Source organism: Dreissena polymorpha, chromosome 6 (assembly GCF_020536995.1).
Source record: "Dreissena polymorpha isolate Duluth1 chromosome 6, UMN_Dpol_1.0, whole genome shotgun sequence".
NCBI classification, from domain to species: domain Eukaryota; kingdom Metazoa; phylum Mollusca; class Bivalvia; order Myida; family Dreissenidae; genus Dreissena; species Dreissena polymorpha.
In genome coordinates, this window is record NC_068360.1 from 16,625,843 (window position 1) to 16,644,465 (window position 18,623).

General features: G+C 37.0%; 1 protein-coding gene across 4 annotated transcripts in view; it reads left to right on the plus strand.

The window, feature by feature from the left end:
• LOC127833702 (centromere protein I-like) overlaps positions 1-18,623 on the plus strand; it is a 107,607-nt gene that overhangs the window by 25,134 nt on the left and 63,850 nt on the right. For all 4 annotated transcript variants that reach the window (XR_008027565.1, XR_008027566.1, XM_052359119.1 and 1 more), the window contains 2 exons: positions 15,296-15,442; positions 16,024-16,188. Coding sequence is in view for 2 of the 4 variants with exons in the window: in XM_052359119.1 (XP_052215079.1) it covers positions 15,296-15,442; positions 16,024-16,188 (312 nt within the window). In the remaining 2 variants the exon portion in view is untranslated. The remainder of the gene's footprint in view (positions 1-15,295; positions 15,443-16,023; positions 16,189-18,623) is intronic.

The window sequence follows — 18,623 nt, forward strand, 5'->3', positions numbered from 1 at the left end:
GCTTAAATTATAGATAATGTATTACAAAAATATATGTAGATCATGAAATGAATAGTTTTATTTGAGAAAATCACCAAAATGATGTCCATTCCCAGTTTGATGTCTTATTCCCAATCTACATAATACAGTGTTTCTAAATTTAGTTTGATGCAATGCAATATGTAAAAAATTATTTTCTGACAATCAGTCGAAAACGAAAGTTAATTTATGTGAAACATAAATGCGTATTGGTCAGCATCCAATTTGTTTGGTGTACAAAATCGGTGTTTTGACAGGTTTTATAAACCTTAGGTGGTATAATTCACAGGATAATAGTTGGCGTTTATTTCTGTATGATACATCTTTCGATAGCAATTAGAGACCCTATCATAAAAACATGGGTGAAAGTTTTCCGTATTATTACGGATTTCCGTAAATTCGATCTTCAGTCAGGTCGTTTTTCCAAATCGTCCAGATCCGAGGAGATATTTTTGGGGGGGGGGGGGGTAACCCCTACCTTTGATTTTAATCGGACCCGAAGTTTAACGGCTACAAGTCGAAATAAAATGTCTCCTGCAAAAGGAATCTGGTACGGATACGAGCCAAATGATCCTTCGCCGTGCAGAAGACAGCATGACGTCACCTCATTAGAATAGTCTGGCAAAATCTGCCGATAATTTACGATTCCTTTGTCTCCGATGTCTACGAAATGGTTTACAACACGGAATAACTCGAAGTAAATCGGAATCTGACTCGGTTTCCAAACACGCGTTTTGATTGGTTTACGTTAATCGGTCAACCAATTAAAATCAACGTTACGAAAATAAATCTCTCAAAAGCATATGGCGGACAAGTTGAAGTAACTTTTTTCCGAAACCCAAACAACCGATAAAATTATGTATTTACCTCCGGGGTATAACACCAAAGAACTTGAAAGTGGTGTTAAGAACAAGTGGCGATGGGAATGGCTCAACGAAAGAGGCTCTCTTGGTGAGAAATGGGGAGATTGGCTGAAAAAACCAAACACTCCGGGTAGCGCCTATTTACTCCTATAAATATGAGGTCGATTTACATCGACCTCATATCGTTTAACGTTATTTTGCAATAGCATCGTTCCGACATGAATTCATGTCGGAAGCTTTAACGGCATCAAATTCATATAACAGCACAGAATAATCATGCAATAAATTATTAAACATAAAATATAAACATTATTTTACTAATTGCATTAGAAAAATGTTTATACAAACTTACAAGTAATGATAGTCCAGTCCTTAAAACACTACCACTGTTCAAATTCCATATTGTTGCCATATAGCACTGTGTAAATTGAAAGTTGCATAATGTTACCTCATTGGTCGGTTATAAATACATTGTTTTTCAATATATAGTATTCGATTTAGACGAAAATAATAATTTACGTGGAATGTCATAGTAGTTTTCCATTAAAACTTTGATCTTGCTGTGTGTGTTTAAGGACGTTATTAATTATGTTATACTTATTTTTGTATTTCATTAAGAATGAGAACGTGTAGCCCTTTTTGTTAACTGTTTTTAGCAAACGATTCGCGGCTTAATAAGACACGGAAAATAGTTAAAGCGACACTTTCATTTTAAGGTTTAATGTGAACAATATTAAATGAAACCTTTTTTGGTATTAATATATTTTATTGACATGTTAAATTCGATACTTGAAAAGGCGTTTAGTCTTTAAAAATATGTCGCTGATATTGTTAATTTCAATAACTGTTAATATGCTTAATGTTGTATAAGAAATTGAATAGTTTCAATAAGTTGTATTCCCGCCTAAAATCCGATATCGTAAAACGCGCAACGGTTAAGAATAAGGTCTAAATTAGTTTAAGTATTCAGATCTGAATATCAGCAGCTGTGCCAGCTGGGAAGCCCCGTTTGGGCTTTAACAGCCGCAAGCGAAACAACATACTTTTTTAAGTCTTGCACTTAGACTCCATGATCACAAGTATAGGGCCCTGCTGTGGCGTATGACACCATAGTGTTATTTAGTATTGGTCGGCACAGTATCTGATCATAACGAGACAATTGGTTTGTGCTGAACACAGGGGAAATAAAACCACAGATCTATCATTAAACAAGATTATTGAGATATCTTTTATTGAACACCGCGATAAAAATGTTCAAACCACGGACTCTAGATTACACGGATAAGAAACATGGCAATATTCTCATAATCATCACTGCTATATGTGTAATCACCTAACAATTCGTCTAAAAATAATTTATATATTTGAGTTGAAGACGATGTACTGTTGTATAAGTCTGAATAAACTATCTGTCTGCCTGTCTAAATCTAAGCCGTCATCGTCCCAGTGAAAAAATCTGATTTTGAATAGTTGGACATGATGCCCTGATGTCAAAATACGAAATGACCCGCGTAACACCGACCGTGATTTTCAAGAATCTTTAATAAATTGATAATTTAAGGTAAATAACATTTCATATAATTATACATAATTCCCTCGTTGATAATTAACAGCAAACGATGAATGTTTTTGACACCCATTTTATTTCAAGTATGCATGCAAAGCCGAATAAAATCGAGAGGGTCCGCTATATACGCTGTTTCATCATAAATTTAACACCCTTTCTGTGTTATAAACAAGAGCTGAAATCGTTAATTTATTAAGATTTATTTATAATAAGCTTTATTGATATGTTTCGTGAACAAAATACTACAATATATTCCATAAAAAATATAATAATCATGGCAAAGGAAATTCAATGGCCGGTTTCTAAACAAAAGCATAATCGCCAAGACCGTAGCATCAGTTCAGTGCGTTAGGAACGCGCGCTACTTTCTTCCGCCTTCATTCCTTAATTACTTTCGTTTTTAAACAATTTTTTTTCTATCGTATACAGAATTCTATTCTTCTAAGCAAGATGTAATTTTTAAAACTGAACTCCAAATATAAACGCAACAAATTGGTATTAAGTACGAACATGTCAACCGTAAATCTAGATTCTAAAACTCCAAAACGGTATGATATTTGCAAAAGTTAAAGTTATAACTCGCCGGGCTGTCGAAATCAGAAGAACGCTACAAATTGGTATTAAGTACGAACATGTCAACCGTAAATCTAGATTCTAAAACTCCAAAACGGTATATTTGCAAAAGTTAAAGTTATAACTCGCCGGGCTGTCGAAATCAGAAGAAAAACTTAATATATATTTATATATCTGTTTACTACGTAACGTAAGCTTTCTAATGATATATAATTTGTCAAAATCGGCTGAGAAATGAAACTATAATTCAACAAAAGACGTGAGTGGGTACATCAAAATGTATAACCTCGGCGCTTCGCTGTAAGCTAATTGTACAAACATGTACAAGATCGATAGCCACAATACGGTAAAACGCGCGTTGGTAAAACATAAAATGTGTATTTCTTGAGTTTATCTCGCTATAAATCCATTAATAACAACGGGAATATACTAAAACGTATATTTTTTGAAAGAGGAATTAATAAGCAACAAGATAACGTATAAACCAATAAAATCGGATGAATAGTTTTTGCATAAGATTGAATTTACTACAGTAAGGGTCAAATACTCGATTCATCTCCTAACAATATACACTCCGTGATACAACTGGTAGTTTTAACACACACATATAGGTTCCATTTAATTAAAGAGTACAGAAAGCTAAAAAGTGATGTGGTTTGTTGTACAACAACAATTGGTTATGTGTAACCTATTCAAAAAATAATTTCGTTCAAGATAATTCAATGTAATTCTATAAACGACAAACACATTTCGTGTGTTGTGTATGTTTATTTTTAAAAATGTACATAAGTGGTTTAAAAGCACAATTTTTACACATTTAAGAGGTAATCGCACACATTTATCTCTAATTAATGATAATTTTATGCATTAGCAAAGATTTAACGAGAAAAACTGAAGTTTAAAGTGAACTCAATTTGCTATAGGAAAACGACGGTTGCCGTTTAGACGTAAGCGGGGTAGCTTACGTCTAATTATTTGGACTAGCGCCTATTGTGAAATTTGTTTCAAAACGATAAACTACAAATCTAATGGGAAGAAGGCGTTCAAGTCTCACGCTGAGGATGTAACGCATTTGAAAAATTACCGGACGTGGAAATCAAATCAGGTGAATATTTTTAATATCTCTTATTTGTGTTTTTTTCCCACCCGTATCGAAATTCGAATGATCGGTGGCGAAGGTCTGGATAACGGCGGCACGAATTACCCAAATCTACCAAAATCTTCCCAAATCTACCCCAAAACTACCCAAATCTACATAAAAATAATTATTTTACATCATGTTTGTGTGATGGGCACTATTGTTTTGTTAACGACATTATTGAAAAAGACCGGACAAAGATGACAGTTGTCAATTATGAAGCCGTAGCAATTGTGAAGACCGCTCTTAGGAAAAAAAATGTGAAAAGTACAGACCTTAAAGTCACACCAAATATGAAAAAGGCCTGTATTTCTGCTTACTCCAGTTATCAGAAATATCTGAAGGAAATGAAAGAGGAAAAGAAGAAAAGAGAAGATGCAGTTTTGGACTCTTCAGTTCAGCTGTTGAAACTTGAACGTGCCAAAAAAATTGCAAAGTTAGTAAGGTTGAAGAACAGACATTCAGGGATTAAGAGGAAACCGGACACAAGTAGCGATGGAACAGGAAGGAAGTGGAAAAGAATAAAGAAGATATAGTTCTGAACTTCTGGTGTATCATGAAATAATGTTTTAACAAGTGAAAATAATGTGATTTTTAATGCATGGTTTAAGAGAATTAAGAAGCTATTTTATTACAAAATTTATCTGATCAAAAGACACTACACAAAATGCTTCATTTTAATTTCAAAGTTTAATCTTTTGATAGAAGACAAATTAAGTGCTTCAGTAATTTCTTTAAAAAATATCTAGATAAGATATTCAAACTAATTACATAAAAATACAAGAAAGAAAATGTATTACTGTAATATGTTCATCAATGTTAATCTACATGAAATTTTAAAGATATTTTCTACCCAAACTGTTTTTTTCTGTTTTGAATAACTTAAAAATACAGGTGTCTTTAAGCTCAGGAGAAGTGATTTCTTCGTTTTAAATAAGCTAAAATGCAGGAGCTTCCGGGGGCCTCCGGCCCCCTGGACCCCTGGCCAGGGCCTTGCCCTGGACCCCACCGGGGGCCCTATCGGCCCCCAGGCCCCCAGATTTTTTTTTCAGTATTTTGGGTTTTTTCAACTTTCACCCATGTAAAAACACTGTGGTGTAAATGCCTGATAAAATCAATAAATTCCGATAAATCGCGAATAAGGTGTCAAAAACAACACTGTTGCACTCGAGTAGCAGAAGGGGGTTGTTAATTGGGGGCAATAAAGGGATTAGCGATGGTAAGTTTAAGCCAGACAGAGCTTGAATTGCGAATTTTATTGGGAACTTATAGACTTTGCATCGTTTTTTACGAATGTCAGGACAGAATGAGACCGACTGTTTAGGATTTTCAATCGGTCTTTCATGACCCCAATCAGTCTAGGACCGACAAAACCGAAAAAAATATGATCCCTGAACATGATAGACAGGTGGGTATTTTATTTAGAGCTACAACGATTCACCAACAGCTCGGTTCGATTTCGATTTCAGAAACTCCGATACCGATTTTTTCTATTCAATTCATCTTCAAACCTAGTTTTATCATATATTCACTCTTCTGCCTCAAAATATGCATTTCTGTTCAAAAGTGTCGCAAACCTAGATATCTTGGGTACTTGTCAAATTGTGTGTTTGTTTTACATAGTTTGGTTGGTTCAACAGTGTTTTAAAAACTGTTGAAAGTGTGTTAAATTAACAGTTGTAAGAAACATTTTGCAAGAAACTGCCAATTGTCTTTCAAACTATGTCAATATTTCAATAAAACACATAAAAAAGAATAGCAAATTAGGACTTAATTTTAATATAAAAAACTTCTGACTAGAAGATTGTGTTGAATACAAAATAATATAAAATTAAATAAATAATCATAAGAACATCTGGAATCAGTGGAGTGATAGTACTATCACTATTATACGTATATCCAAAATTGCTACAAGCATGTCTACCATTGTGCCGTGACAGCATCACCTGTTACCTGTAGGACAAAGCACATTCTCTAATAAACTTAACAAATTCCCAACAGAAACAGAACTACTTTTCTGGCTTGCGACTTGAGTAGTTGCACTTGTGCTACCTCTTAGTCTTGCTAAATCAACGTTATTTTTGCATCCGTTTAGCACAGTTTACAATTTGCTTTATCGGGAGGGCTACCATCCCGAACCCAAAATACTGTCACACTTTTGATTTTAGCTTCTTGGGCGCATCTGATAATTTCAATTCGTCCGCCACAACTTTTTCAGCCATTTTGACGCTTTTTCCGAAAGTAGACTGTAACGTGCTTATTGATTGGATGACTAAGGTAATAAGCAGCCAATCGCGCGTGTCGTAATTACAGGTAAAGATAAAACCTACGCCTTCCCGTTTCAAATAGTCAGAATACGGCGAGCTTTACGTATCTATGTATAAAAATATATATATATATGTCTATATGTTAAAGAATCGAATTGAATTTGGTAGGTTTGGTATCGTAATCGTATCGACGCATTTCGAACCGATTTTCGATGCATCGGATCGAATCGTTACAGCTCTAATTTTATTTGAAGCCTCCCTGATGTATAACACAATAACGGGCCGATAACCTGATATTCTCCTTATATAAGCTTTAAAAGCATGGAATGAAAATATTATTATTTTATTCCAAAAGGTGATTGTTTCTGTCAAGCAAAGTACGTTCTAAAAATACCAAACCCTTGTATAATATGGAAACTTTATCACAGTTTGGTAAATTGTCATGGGTTAAAATAAGAAAAGGAATGTACACATTATGTTTAAACAAGTGCAGTACTAAGTGTGTTCAAATCATGCCCATGGGTCCCAGGGGTCACATGATTTATGTACATTTATATTGTAAGTAACTTCAAACATTTTTTCTATGAAACTTCAAAGTTCAGGGGTTTAATATCAAATGTGTAACATACAGCGTTTTTCCTCTTTATAAAGTTGGTACCGTTAAACGTCACCATTCCTAATGAGACCATTTTTCCAAATTTCAAAATTAAAAATACCCAATTCACAAAAAAAAAAAAAATCGCAGAAAAATTCAGTGAAGAGTTAAATAGGCAACAAATAAATCTCTTTTGTCAAAATATTCAATTATGATCTACACAATAAGTCAGTATACCTGCCAAGCGTGTTTTCACAACGCCCAACACCTAATCCAGTTTTGTCCTGATTTTCTGTTTCTTAGTACTGTATACAGTGCACTACCTGCTTCAATAATGAATCATCTAAAAGACCATAACAATAAAGATACAGCATGTTTTATTTGAAATTAATTTTGAGGAAACGTCTATTCAAAATCATTTGCAATATAATTTAGTTAAAATGAAGAACAACATTTTTAATCAGAATTTAAAGATTTAACTTCTCTACGCTACATAGTTTTTATACAAAAATCAATACACACATGCCTCTCATGTGGTGACATCACGTTTTCTATAAGCGGCATAATTTTTGCATGCTTTTTATTGGGACGAAGGATGAAATATAATTATGTGCACCGTTTATTTGAAGCTAGAATTGATGAAGACGTGTTAACATTATCATTCAAAAGTGTGTTTAGGATTACAAATTTAATAATTGTCATTTGGGAATACAACAAAACATTTACAGTTGTTATGCCCCCGGATCAAAAGATCGGGGGTAGATTGTTTTTGGCCTGTCTGTCTGTCATTGTGTCAGTCAGTCATTGTATATGACTGTGTGTAACAAAACTTTAACTCTGCTTAAACTTTTATAACTTTTGCAATATTGAAGATAGCAACTTCATATTTGGCATGCATGTGTATCTCATGGAGCTGCACATTTTGAGTGGTGAAAAATTCAAGGTCAAAGGTCAAATTTATGGCTTCAAAGCGGCGCAATTGGCAGGGTTTTCAATAACTTTTGAGCCAACAGGCCCAAATGTGAAACCAACAGACCTTCAAGGGGGTCTGGGGGACATGCTCCCCCTGAAATTTTTTTATTTGAGCACTTGATTAATAGCAAATAGGAGCCAAATTACAGAAAAGACACGCAAATTTTGAAATATCAATTGCCGATTGTCCAAAATCTGAGCGATTTTCAACCTGCCAAAATCTGATTTCAAACGGCCAGCAGCCGGCTCTTATTGAGAACACTGCCTATTGGGCATTGTGTTTCTGGCAAACCCATCTATTGTTTTCCAATGTTTTATTGAGCGTCTAATCGATTAAGGTTACATACCACCAATTCCATTACAATGAAATAAGCGTAGATAGTTCAGTGTGCGAAAAAATGGTCCATTTTCGACTAAATCAGCAATTAAAAAGGGGTTGGGGGTGAATATACTTTTCAGGTGGGGGATTGGCGGCAGATTTGATAGATTGAGGGCCTTGGGAGCCATATCTTGGAAGTTCTTTGGCGGATTTTATTAAAACTTGGTATGAGTATATATATATATATATATATATATATATATATATATATATATATATATATATATATATATATTTATATGGATAAGAGGATTATGCACGCCAAATGGCATTGTACACCATCTGTTAACCCTTTCCCAGTCAGAGGCAAAGTTCATAAAAACCAGAAAAGCCTGCGAGTTTTTAAATGTGTCGGGTACACCCCTATGGCCTTTAAGTTCTCATTTTCTTGTGAAAATGTCCAGGGTTTCACATAAACAAGGTGTCCTCAGTAAGTTTATCACAGTTAGATGGATATAAATCACACTTCTATTTGATTTTTGCAGTTTGCATACATCTATAAGGGCCTATAGCAATTAACACTGTTGGATATTATTGTGTATTTCTTGTTGCTTTACATGTAGCCACGTACCTGGAGCGTGATATGTGACACATGATCAACACTGTAGAAAGTAGATCCAGGGTTTTTTATCTGATTTTGGGGGCAGGGCCTGGCCTTTTTGAGAGGGAAAAAATCGCGCGAAATGCTGGATTTTGTGGGAAAAATAATGCGAAACGCTGGATTTTGGGGAAAATAAAGGAAGTCTTAAATAATCAATTTAACATATTTTACTGTTTTTAAAACAAATTCAAGGCTACAGATAATTTAATTATGCAATGTTGTATTTTCTACACTGGGTCAGGTTAACTTATGTATTTTAAGTTTAAAGAAAAAAAATTAAAAAATGGGGGCGGGGGGAATGAAATCTGAGAAAAATTTACCTGCTGAGGGGAAAAAAAATCCAAGGGGAAAGGGCCGTTTTTCGGCGAGTCACAAAGAATGAAACTGGTAGATCAGACATGTTTTTCGTCTGTACTGATATTTGCAAAGCTCCGTAATCAAAGCATAACTTTAGTTCTACTTTAAGGCATTCCAGGTTTTCTGTAAGAAATGTGATGTTTTCTGCCTTCAAAATGTTAAATTAGTATTCACCATAATAATATGTACTCTTTAAAAACAAATTAATATAAAAATACCTGGAAAAACATATCTAGAGACTTAAGAAATTTAATGAATTCTAGGAATTCCCTTAGTTTACCCTAAAAAGCTTTGTGAACATGGAACCCGGTCCATCAAGTTAAAACTGCAGGTCCATAATTTTGCCTAATAAAAAAGGGTGAGCTATTGTAGTAGATTGCCCTCTGGTGTTATCAACAATTTGCTTAAAACAACTAAAACTAGAAATGGCGCGGCAGAGGCTGACGCGTATCCCCACGCCGCATGTGTGACCCAGGGGCGCCCCAGGGTTGGTAATGGGGCCATGCATAGTTGAGATTGACTGTATTGTCATAAGAGATGTTCAGTATAAATTTGAAGAAATTATACCCCCACAAACGAAGTTTAGGGGCATATAGGAGTGAACTTGTCTGTCGGTCCGTATTAAGTGTCCGCTCTCTAATTCAAGTAGTTTTCATCCGATCTTCACCAAACTTGGTCAGAAGTTGTATCTACATGATGTCTAGGCCAAGTTCGAACATTGGCCTTGCCAGGTCAAAAACTAGGTCACAGGGTCACTTAGTGCGCGTTAAACATTCAGCATGTTGTCCGCTCTCTAATTCAAGTAGTTTTCATCCAATCTTCACCAAACCTTGTCAGAAGTTGTATCTAGATGATGTCTAGGCCAAGTTCGAACATGGGCCTTGCCGGGTCAAAAACTAGGTCACGGGGTCACTTAGTGCGTTTTAAACATTCAGCATGTTGTCTGCTCTCTAATTCAAGTAGTTTTCATCCGATCTTCACCAAACTTGGTCAGAAGTTGTATCTACATGATGTCTAGGCCGAATTCGAACATGGGCCTTGCCGGGTCAAAAACTAGGTCAACGGGTCACTTAGTGCGTTTTAAACATTCAGCATGTTGTCCGCTCTCTAATTCAAGTAGTTTTCATCCGATCTTCACCAAACTTGGTCAGAAGTTGTATCTAGATGATCTTTAGGCAAGTTCAAACATGGGCCTTGCCGGGTTGGGTTAAAAACTAGGTCACGCGGTCACTTAGTGCGTTTTTTAACATTCAGCATGATGTTCTCTCTCTTATTCAAGTAATTTTCATCAGATCTTCACCAAACTTGGTCAGAAGCCATGCCAGATCAAAAACTAGATCACAGGGTCACTTAGTACGTTTAACACATTGAGCATGGTGTCTGCTCTCTAATTCAAGTAGTTTAAATCCTATCTTCACCACACTTGGTCAGAAGTTGTAACTTGATGATGTGTAGGTCATGCAAGTTCGAAGATGGGCCATGCCGGGTCAAAAACTAGGTCACGGGGTCACTTAGTGTGTTTTAAACCTCACCATGTTGTCCCCTCTCTAATTCAAGTAGTTTTTATCCAATCTTCACCAAAATTGGTCAGAAGTTGTATCTTGATATTGTCAAGGACAAGTTTGAATATGGGTCATGCCGGGTCAAAACAAGGTCAAGGGGTCACTTAGTGCGTTTTAAACATCACAATGTTGTCCGCTCTCTTATTCAAGTAGTTTTCATCCAATCTTCACCAAACTTGGGCAGAAGTTGTATCTAGATGATGTCTAGGTCAAGTTTGAATATGGGTCATGCCGGGTAAAAAACTAGGTCACTGGGTATCTTAGTGCGTTTTAAACCTCCCCATGTTGTCAGCTCTCTAATTCAATTAGTTTTCATCCAATCCTCACCAAACTTGGTCACAAGTTTTATCTAAATGATCTCTAGGACAAGTTTGAACATGGGCCATTTTGGGCCTAAAACTAGGTCACGGGGTCACTTAGTGCGTTTTTTAGCATTCAGCATGGTGTCCGCTCTCTAATTCAAGTAGTTTACATCAGATCTTCACCAAACTTGGTCAGAAGTTTTATGGAGATTATCTTAAGGCCAAGTTAGAACATGGGCCTTTCTGGGTCAAAAACTAGGTCAAGGAGTCACTTTGTGCGTTTTAAAAATTGAGCATGGTGTCTGCTGTTTTTTGTGAAGACAACATGAAAAATATTATGTATCAATGCGGCATGTGGGGGTATTCATCACGTCTGTGACAAACCTCTAGTTCTATGTAGAAATGAAGAAGTTAATGTAAAATAACCTAAAAAATGAGTGAAAATCTATACCCTAATTTCTCCTCCTCATCCTGCTCTCCTAACAAATCTAATACTGAATCAACTTCACTGACGTCCATTACGTACATGTCATCCTCATTGGAATGACTTATGAGATGGCTGAACATGCTCTCTTATTGCTTCTGTTTTGGAAAAGTTATGTTTTGAGGTTAAATGGTTGACTAAATAGAAGCGTCTCAGACATTTTCTATCGCAATCTGGTACACAACAATGAAAATGTTGAATTTCATGTCTGTCTTTGATGTGCCTGTTCAAAGTCCATCTTACTTTAAATTGTTTCTCACATTTTTCCCACTTGCACATTTTGACAGATTTTCAGTAATGAACCTAAAAGTGTAATTGAACAAATTGAAAGTTTCAGCCCTTTTATAGATTCTTGAGGCTCTATATCATAAGTTTCTCATGCTTTTTATGCTTGACTGCATTCTATCTCTTCTCTCATACACAGGTGTCCATTTGCGCCAATATTTTATAAACCCTTATATAAACATTTGATGGATGAGCTAAACCATTTCACAGATGAGTTAACACAAACAATTGACTACTAAATACATATCTGAGCCACTACTGTGTAAATCTATATGTGTTTTCAATACACAAGCTTCATTGTTGAAAAATTCCTTTGTCTGATGAAGATGCTTGCACTTCTTCTGATTGGGTAGATAACCACTTAATAGATTTCAAAATCTAAATGCGGACCCTAAGTTCAAGGTCAAGGTCACAGTGGTAAAAAATTTCATGCGCATTGAAAGGTCTTGTCCAGATACACATGCATACCAAATATGAAAGCAATATCTGAAGGGACACAGCAGGTATGAGCCTTTTTAGCTCGACTATTATACATGTATATGAAATCAGCGATTTTCCTCCTTCTTTATAAAGTACCGGTAAACGGTACTTTCCCAATGGAGCGAAAATTCCCTAATTCCCAATCGGCATCTGAAAAAATCCCAATCGGCGTCCGAATTTTTTTTCAAAACGATTGAAAGTTTCGTAACAAAACCCAACTTTCTGCGAGCGAACAAAGAAAATCATATAGTTGTGTGTAACCACGCGCTCGATTAATTTCGGGTTTTATTATTCAGCGCGTGCAATCAATAGAGTCGTTACTGTTTCCGGTTCTTTTGTCAGGCAGCCAGCGTACTGTTTTACGTCGGTTTGTGACCTTGCCTCTGTGGAAAGGGTGTTCAGTCTAATGAACAATCTTTGCACGACCAATCGGAACCGTCTATCACAGGACACATTGACAGCACTAATGATGCTGTGCAGAGAGGGATGCCAGCAACTGATAGATGATCAAACATCAAAGATTGTTGAAATTTTCAAAAAAATGAAAGACAGAGACATTGCTTTATAAGAGATTAAAACGACTAGTAATTGATTTTGTGTGTTCTTTATAATATTCTGTTATTTATATCAACTTTATTACTTAATGTTCATTAAGGCATGCCTGCAAATGATTATTTTAATGGGTATGTTCAATTAAGTATGAACTGTATGATGTATTCATTAAGACCCAAACTTCACGACGCGATTTCCCAATTTAAGGATTTCACGACTCAATTTTTCCCAATTTTGAGGTTTTCACGACTCAATTTTTCCCAATTGGACCGGTACGGGTACTTTTCCCAATTGGACAAGGAAAATCGCTGGAAATATATATAGTGGAGCTATCCTACTCGCCCCGGCGTCGGCGGTTCTGTTCTGTTAGCGTGCAAATGTTAAAGTTTTCGTACTACCCCAATTATTTTCATTGTCCCTTGACATATTGCTTACATATTTTTCATACTTATTGACCAACATGACCCCAACCTATAAACAAGAGCAGACAACACTATCAAGCATTTTTTCATAATTATGGCCCCTTTTCCACTTAGATATGCAGCAAATGTTAAAGTTTTCGTACTAACCCATTTATTTTCATTGTCCCTTGACATATTGCTTTCATATTTTGCATACTTGTTTACCAACATCACCCCAACATATAAACAAGAGCATACAACTCTATCAAGCATTTGTCATAAGTATTGCCCCTTTTATACTTAAAATATGCATATTATTGATAAATCTATGTTAAAGTTTGCCTATTACCCCAAATATTTCCTATATCCTTTGACATATTGCTTTTATATGTTGCATACTTGTTTACCAACATGACCCCAACCTATAAACAAGAGCAGACCACTGTATCAAGCATGTCTACCTAATTATGGCCCCTTTTACAGTTAGATAATTGAACATTTTGCTTAAATTGCCACAACTTCTTTATTTATGATCACATTTTATTATTGCTTTTACAAAACAACACTTACCTGAATACCACAATGGATTCCACCCAAACAATATCCCACGCCCCTATCCAGAATCCCTCCCCCCCCCCCAACCTCCCACCCCCCCCCCCCATTTTTTTTAAACATCATCTAATAAATTACCCCACCCCACATTATACCCCTCTTTCACCCCCACCCCCCCCTACCCGCCACCCCCCAATTTTTTGTTTTTTAAACATCATCTAATAAATTACCACACCCCACATTATACCCCCTCTCACTCCCCCCCCCCCTCCCCCCATTTTTATTTTTGAAAGATCGTCTAATAAATTACCACACCCCACATTATACCCCCTCTCAACCCCCCCCTGCCCCCCCCCCCCCCAAAAAAAAAATAAAATAAAATATTTTTCCTTTTTTTATTTTTGAAAGATTGTCTAATAAATTATACCAAATATGAAAGCAATATCTGAAGGGACACGGTAGTTATGAGCCTTTTTCGAAACGCAGTCGCAGAAAAATCTCTGATCCGGCCCCACCCCAACCCCCATAACTTTTGACCCAGGGGTCAGATCAAAATTCCGAATAGTGCACCGTCGCATATGCTCATAGCTACCATGTGTATAAGTTTCAAGGTTCTAGTGCTAATAGTATAGGAGATAATTGTGGCCAGGACGGACGGACAGACAGACGACGGATATAACCACAATATCCCCAGCGTGGGGATAACAACATCTTCACCTGAACCTTAAGGCAGATTTTCACGAAAGTTCAAAGAAATGATACTAGGGTGTCCCTCTTTCAAAGTTGTACAAATAGGTCCTGTCTATTGCATAATTAGTCCCATACTGGTGAAACCTGTGTCTGTGTGTCTGTCACACTTTTCTGGATCCTGGGATAACTTTAAAAGTTCTTCATATTTTTTCATGAAACTTGAAACATGGACAGATGGCAATATGAAGATTATGCACATCATTTCATTTTGTTCCTACATGAAGAATTCTGGTTGCTATGGCAACGAATAGACTAGAAATATTGCTGAAAATTGTGGATCCTGACATAACTTTAAAAGTTTCTCATATTTTTTCATGAAACTTGAAACATGGATAGATGGCAATATGGAGATTATGCACGTCATTTTATTTTGTTCCTGCGTCAAGAATTCTGGTTGCTATGGCAACAAATAGACTAGAAATATTGCTTAAAACGGTGGATTTTCACTAGTAGGGGACTTTTATTGCTTGACAATAGTCTTGTTAAATTTGTGGTTTAGAGTATTGAAGCACACCCATCAGGGATGTTTCCTCATCTTCAGTGAGTGTTTATGCAGCCTGACATACAAATGTCACGTCAACTTGAATTCTGTTTCAGTCGTTTTTCCCGACGTACGACCGCAAGTGGAAGGAGGAAGTGCGGCAGATCCAGGAGAAAACGCCGCACCAGAATGTGGACTCTGACTGGCAGAAGACTCTGGAGGAGAGACTGCAACCGGGCACCTCCACTGTAGATCTCGTGCCGGTAAGTGCAACCGGGCAGCTCCACCGTGGATCTCGTGCAGGTAAGTGCAACCGGGCAGCTCAACAGTGGACCTCGTGCCGGTAAGTGCAACCGGGCACCTCCACCGTGGATCTCGTGCAGGTAAGTGCAACCAGGCAGCTCCACCATGGACCTCGTACCGGTAAGTGCAACCAGGCAGCTCCACGGTGGATCTCGTGCAGGTAAGTTCAACCAGGCAGCTCCACCATGGATCTTGTGCTGGTAAGTGTAACCAGGCAGCTCCACTGTGGATCTCGTGCTGGTAAGTGCAACTGGGCAGCTTAACCGTGAATCTCGTGCCGGTAAGTGCAACCAGGCAGCTCCACCGTGGATCTCGTGCCGGTAAGTGCAACCAGGCAGCTTTACCATGGATCTCGTGCTGGTAAGTGCAACAGGGCAACTTAACCATGGATCTCGTGCCGGTAAGTGCAACCAGGCACCTCCATCATGGATCTTGTGCCAGTAAGGGCAACCTGTGCTGATTTCACATGCTTATCTGGTAAGGCAGTTATGCATATACATTTAGCTCAGTTTTCACAGGAAAATGCTCAATTTCATTTCAGTCTCGTAAACGACGGAAGATAGACCCCATTCCTATCATCAACTCACTGGCCACAAGGTCTAACTATTCCCGAGACCAGCAGGGTCATATACTGGGCGTGAAAACAATACCATTTATACTGGTGCGATGTTTCCAGGACATATTAGACAATATTGAGTCACTAGAGGTAACAACAGTGACTTTATTTACAAGCTCCTTGTTGTTTTCAATTTTGGTGTATTTTCCATGTTCTCACTTGTATCATCTCTTTAATTACTGAACCACTATTTACAATTATTGAATGGTACATCAGTGCCCCAGATAATTATTTGAGAAATAGGGTTTTCACCCATTGATTTTGAAAAATAGGGTGATTTCCTTCTTGAAATAGGGTGAAATGATTAATAAAAATGCATACCTTTATATCACTGATGTTTTACCTTTGTGGAAGATGCTCACTTGTATTGATTCAATAAAACTTTAAACTATCATAATTAACTTTAATAAACTGATGTTTCATAACATTTTAATCATTGAAACTGTCCTTAATATAAACTTAAAACAAAAAAAAATCGATAACACGAATGATCATTTGGCTCTTGCTTTCTTGGTTCGAAACAGTTTGCGATCGACTGATATTTTTGCGCAACAATAGCGGACGTCTTTCGACCTCTCTTAGATATTTTTGTTTCGCATCGTTATAGAAACTGAAAGTACAGGCGCTTTTTAAATACATGTACAATGAGCGACGGATAAAGTCAGATTAAAAATGCATGTATGTCGAGGAAATTAATTTGATCAGACGCTTTATTTAACTATGAAATCTAGAACGCAGAGAGTTTGAATAAAGCTTGACTGTTTTCATGCTCCGTCATCCAGGCGCTTGCTTAATAAAGACGCGTGACGATAATTATTTCAAAGAGAAATTACCGAAAATAAGCAAAGCATTTTCGATTGAAGCCATTGTGTCGTACGCATCGAATTTGACGAATTTGCGTACAAATCAAAATGGTTGCGTTTTCAATACGCATGTTATTGAATTTCTTTGCGTTTTTTGACATTTTAATAGGGTGAAAGACGCAGATACGCAGCTTATCTGGGGCACTGGTACATGTATATCTTATTTTACCCCTGCAAACTGTTAGTGCAGAAAATATTTTAATCACCCTGTTGGTTACTTGGTTGGTTGACCATGCTGCACATGACTATGGGTAGCAAACTATTCCTTCAGTTTTTTGCGTATCAACATGAAACTGCAGGGGTTTTCCTCGCTTCATTGGGAAAAAGCCTCAGCCTATGGATTTTGGGAAGTATTGCTCAATTTGGGAAAATTTTCGCTAAAATTACTGCTTTGGGGAATGAAAAAGCTGGTGTAAGTTAGGATTCTTGGGAAAACTGCATGATTTTAAAGAAATTTTCAGTTGGGAAGTGGACATTAATAGGCCTCTGTTATATTAGGCTGAAAACCCCTGAACTGTAGAGTTGTTGTCCCCTACCGGTTTCACTGGAGGGCACTTATGGTTTGCGCTCTGTGTGTCCGTCAGTCTGTGAGTCTGTCACACTTTTCTGGATCCTGTGATAACTTTAAAAGTTCTTCATATTTTTACATGAAACTTGAAACACGGATTGACTAACGTTAATGTCGAGCCCTGAAACAGGAAATAGTATAAACAACAAGACTATTGCCAAGCAATATATGTCCCCTACCGGCTCCACCATTGTCAGAAATTCCAGCATCGTTAGATTTTTGTTGTTATTGCCATATCAACCAGAATTGTTGACGTAGGAACAAAATGAAAAGACGTGCATACATGTACAGTCCAATCTGCCCTAGCGACCGCCTGTTAATAGCGACCAACAGTCAATAACGACCTCACCGATTTCCTCCCGAACGATTTCACTATATATTGAACCTGCGAATAAAGCCCACCTGCGAACAAAGACCAAAGACCGCCTTTTTACATTCCCAAAAGTCTATTTTGATAGCTTACAACGACCACTGCAATAAAAAAAATCAACGATTTCGCAACTTTCAAAAAACAAAACGCCCACCATGACACTGTGTAGTCACGTGATACACATCTAACCAGTGGAATCGTCTGTCGCTATGGGGATATTGGCAAGTGACAGTTTATTGCACTCGATAGCAGTTGTTTATTTAACAAGCATTGCTAATTGGTAGTCGCCTACTTCTTTTATGCAATTGACGGTTGTCAAAAGTGTGAAAATTTGCCTTTGTATTTAAGTGACTCGTGATTAATGTACTAATTGCCGAAAATATCAAAGACAAGTTTGGGGCTTTCATCAACTCATTAAGGAAATTAACGGTTTCATTTCAATCACGATGCCCTAAATACAAACATTTGGAAAGTCATTCCCTTCTTAAATTTCTCCATGATAAGACGTGAATAGATTATAGAAAAGTAAATTGTCAGTTCAGGTTTACCATCATGGCTTCCAAGCGTAAGTTCTTGACGTTGGAAGAACGTGTTAAGGTCATTCGTTTGTTAGGTAAAGGACACAGTTGTAGACAAGTGGCTACTGATCTTGGTGTAGAAAAAACTCAAATCCAGAACATACTGAATGACATGTACATATACATGTATGTCAATAGATATTTAT